This window comes from Carlito syrichta, unplaced genomic scaffold (assembly GCF_000164805.1).
Source record: "Carlito syrichta isolate Samal-C Ts95f unplaced genomic scaffold, Tarsius_syrichta-2.0.1 Scaffold146359, whole genome shotgun sequence".
Classification (NCBI taxonomy): domain Eukaryota; kingdom Metazoa; phylum Chordata; class Mammalia; order Primates; family Tarsiidae; genus Carlito; species Carlito syrichta.
Genome location: NW_007090455.1, coordinates 9494 through 13964, shown reverse-complemented (window position 1 = coordinate 13964; position 4471 = coordinate 9494). Strand labels below are relative to the sequence as shown.

The window sequence follows — 4471 nt, the reverse complement described above, 5'->3', positions numbered from 1 at the left end:
CCACTGCACTCCAGTCTGGGTGACAGAGTGAGACTCCAATTCAAAAAACAAACAAACAAACAAAAAAAGAATGCACGTGTCTAAGCCTGGCCTGTCACAACGGATACCGATGGGCACCCAAAGCACAACAGGAAGGCCTGTTCTGATTGAGGAGGCCACAGCATGCCTACAGCCTCCCAGCAGGTCAAGGCGTGACAGTCCTAGCGGGTGGGCAGGAAGTGAGCATACCCGCCTCCTGGCACCCACCCCCCAGGCCCAGCCCCAGGTCGGCCTCCCAGGGCTTCCCTCTGTCTTCTCCATGCTCTCTCTGCTCTGGGGACCAGGGACCCATGTTCAGCTCTGCTACCAATAGGCCGCGTGCACTCATGTGGTGGCTGACCCCGCAGGGTTGGCTTTCCGCCTTTTAAAGGGCGAGGTTGCACTGGGCAACCCTGGTACTTTCTGAGTCTGCCCATTGGCACGCGGCACCCTCCTGGCCTCCTGCCCATGCCCCACGGCCCCGTGCCACGTCATTTCCATCCGCAATGCTGCCGCCATGGCTGTCTTAAAGGGGCAACTCTCGACTGTCTAGCCCCCTTCTCTTGATGGCGGGTGTGTTGCGGGCAGGGCATTCACTTCTGATTTCTTGGATCTTTTGGTCATGGCCTCGGGCCCAGGTCTTTGTAGGCATGAGTGGATTCTTGTTATTGATCAACGGAAGGGAAGTTAGATGATAAATGGGCTTTGGAACCCCAAAGCCCGAATCATGGTCAGCCTTTCTCCATGCACAAGCACTACTTACTCCCTGCACTCGACACTCCATGGATTGGTGATCTCATTTTATCCTTGACAACCCTGGGGGGTAGGCACCATAATCTCCCCATTTCTAGATGAAGAAATGAGGGCTCAGAGATGCTGAGCACCCGGCCCGAGGTCACACAGCCGGCGAGTCTTAGAGCCAGAATGTGACTCAGACCCCCATCTGAGGGCCTCTGCGGTGCTCTCCTCTTTCTCTCTAGGAAACATGGCCTCGTCCACGCTCATGAACCACAGAAATCGCAGAGCAGTGCTCCAGCCTCTCTGGGGTGGCTGGGCGCTCGCCTCCCCCAGCCTGGATATCAGAGCTGCTCACCCAAAGACACCTGTCCCCTACTTTTCTGCTCCTCACTCGAGGCAGGAAGGTTGGTGAGGGGAGGGGGCGGGCTGGGCTGCCAGCAGGGGGAGGAGTCGCCAACCACGCTTGGGCTGTGCAGTCACAGCAGCACAACTGAAGACCACAACAGGAGTGACATTTCCAGCGGGTGGATGTTGCCACAACAACCCTATACCCTCAGGTTTTGCGGACAAGTGAGCTCTTTCTGCTCACAGTGTGAGGAGCTGATGCTGCTTCCTGTGGCTCCCAGCCCGCCTGCCGAGCCCAGGTCCTACTGCTACAGAAGCATGCCTGCCAGCCGGAGTGGGGGTGCGTCTCCCTGGAGACGGAGCACACGCCCCCACGCCCGTGCGGTCCGCCCACGGGCCGCAGGCTCCCAGCTCTGCTGATCCTGCTGTTATCAACGACACAAGCCCCGGAATGCCAACAGCCACGCCGCTTGGGGCCTGACGTTGCCCGCCTCGTGTCAGAGCATGGCTCTGTTCAAGTCAGAAACCCAGGTGCAGGGGCAGGAGCATGGGCGGTTGTCCATGGGACCACACATCGGGTCTCAGGGTGCTGGGGCCGCCTGCACGAGTGACCTGTGCACGTCTGTCTGGGGGGCAGAGCAGGGCGGCGGGGCCAGTGCCTGGGCCAGGGTGGATGCCTACGCCTGCTGCCCTGGGTGGCAGCAAAGCCACAGCTCTGGATTCAGAATTGACCTGAGCTGGGGTCCTCTGGGAATTTGCCGGGTTTCCTCGGCTTTCGGGAAAACTTACAAGGCTCAGCGTCCTCGTGTACATGCCCTGTCTGATGCTGTGAGGACCACGGGAGACAGTTCATGGGCAGGGACCACACAGGGCCAGTCTGCAGGTCCTGTCCCGTGCACAATTCCTCTGGACTGGGCTCCCAGACACTGGGCTCCCCTGCCCTGTGTCCCATCCTGGTCTCTCAGTCGCGCCCTCCGTGTCCTCCTGTGCCCACATCCACTCACTGTGCTCTGGCCCCTTCTACAGCGACATTCAGTCCTGCTGTCCCCTCCCCGGTGCCAGTGGAGAACCCCAAGAGGTCAGGGTTGAACTTCTTCAGGATGTCTGCAAAGAGGAGGCAGTGGGGGCACAGGTGAGGGGTCACAGGGAGCTGGATGGGGGCAGGCGGGGCATGGGGACGGTGGGTCCCCCCTCTGGGGGCTGTCACCACCCTCATGCCGGGCCTCTTGGACACTACTTACTGGGCAGTGTGGTGTGGGTCTCCAGGACCCCGTCCCCTCCAATGCTGGGGAAGAGAAGGCATGTCTGTCAAATCACGCCACCCTGCTCTCACGTCATACGTGCCATCATTTGTGTGTGCCAGGACCAGAGATTCTGCCTGGACATCCCTCCTGCCACCCTCGGGGTGATGCAAACATCACAGGGCCTCCCTGTGTCTCAGCGCTGGGCCATGGGACCAGCCTGCATCCCTGGAGGGGTGGCAGGGGAACCCGTGGCCCACTCCCGTGGGGAGTGTGGCCATCTGGACAGAGTCAAGAGCACCCTCACCTCCAGGACAGGCCCCTCCAGGACGTGGGCGGCTTGCTGGAGTTGTGTGGGCGAGCACCCATGGCCGTCTGCAAAAAGCAAAAGAAGGTTCCAGGCCTGCAGGCGGGCGAGGCTGAGGGTACGGGAGAGGCCCCTGGCCCTGCACACGCACACACAGACCTTGCGCATGCATGCGGTCCCAGACCTGGACGTGCATGAGTTGTGCTGGCACCCTGCCCTGCCCCCGTCCCCACCCACTTGCTCTGCATGCCTGACGCCTCCGCCCGCCTCTGCACCCACAGCCGGGATGATCCGCCAACACTTCCCCCGCCAGTGCCTGCCTGCCACGCCTGCTCCGCGTCTCTAACAAGACGCCATCTCCTCACCAGGGACAACACCCGCCCCCGCCCGCGTCCTGTCTCTTCCCTCCTGGCACTCTCTGCCTCCACGCCCGACTCTGGCTCTGGCCTTCCGTGGCCCCAGCCTTCAGGGTTGAAGCCCACCTCGCCAGCGTCGCAAGCTCCCAACCCAGCCTGCACAGGCCTCCCCATGTTGGCCTCCTTCCTTGCCCACACAGACCTCCCGGCCACGGCACCTCAACTTGTCACGGCTCCCAAGTGCCGGACTGGCCTGCCCAGTCCAGCGTGCAGCCCTTCCCGAGTGCAGAGGCCTCCCGCCAGCCCCCCGAATCCCGCGTTCGCTCTCCGAGACCCCTCAGTTCCTGTTTCCTCTTGAAGATGTCTCTAAAAACCCTGCCTGGAAGGACAGACCTCGAAATCTACAGAAGCACACATGTCCTCACCCCAGGGAAACGCATGGAGGGTCTAAAAGGAAGCGTGGACCCCACCGTGACAATCCTGCCTGCCGCAGGCTCCAGCCCTGCCTTGTCCTGAGCCACACGCACATGCCACACGTGCACCACACGTGCGCCACACATGTGCCACATGCACACGCCACATGCACCACAGACATACCACATGCACACATCACAAGCAAACAGCCACATGCACACGCCACACATGCACCACACACACAATGCCACATGTATCTGCCACACACACGTTACACACATGCACACCCATGCAACATACACATGCCCCACACACATACATGCCACATGTACACACCATACACACACCACATGTGCACATCACATGCACACACCACACACATCACATGCACATGCACATGCCATATGTGTATACTACACATGCATACCACACACTCACACCACACACACACCACATGCATATCGTGCACACACCAAGGCACAGACTCACATACACCACTCACACTCACTGTCAGGGCTCACTCATGGCCAAGGCCTGTGAGCCTCCACAGCTTTCTTTCTGTTCACACCGAAACATCCGCTGCCCCAAGCTTCTCTTCCCTCAGATTGGCTGGCAGTGTCGTGCACACAGCAGTGGCCAATAGTTGCCTCATGCGGGTCACTGAGCAGCCTGTGCTGTGTGCCCGAGGTGGCTCTCTCTGCCCCAGCATGTGTCCTCCAAGGAGGGGCATTGGCAGTGGGTGGCCCTGCCCTCTTGGGACTAGGCAGTGGGGATAAGCCACTGACAGAGGCAGGACACCTTGATGGGCGCCACCCCTGCCCCCGAAATGCCAGGACGGTGAGCGGGGGCTGCTTCTCCGGGGCTGAGGGGGACCTCGTGCAGGGTTGGGGAGGACAGGCCTTCTTCGTGGCCTGGCTGTTTTAGTGCCCAGCACAGAGAGGGCTCAGTGGGTCCTGAGTGCCCACCTCACCCTGAGTGCCCATCCGGCCCTGAGTACCCACTTTGCCATGAATGCCCACCCAGCCCCACCCTGACTGCCTGCTCAGCCCCGA

At 60.9% G+C, this 4471-nt stretch overlaps 1 protein-coding gene across 1 annotated transcript in view; it reads right to left on the bottom strand.

The window, feature by feature from the left end:
- LOC103251818 (phospholipase B1, membrane-associated-like) overlaps nt 1–4471 on the bottom strand; it is a gene marked incomplete at its 5' end in the record, with an annotated part of 22028 nt that overhangs the window by 12676 nt on the left and 4881 nt on the right. The window contains 3 exons of the mRNA XM_021708758.1: nt 2106–2205; nt 2343–2386; nt 2650–2717. Of these exons, the coding sequence (XP_021564433.1) occupies nt 2106–2205; nt 2343–2386; nt 2650–2717 (212 nt within the window). The remainder of the gene's footprint in view (nt 1–2105; nt 2206–2342; nt 2387–2649; nt 2718–4471) is intronic.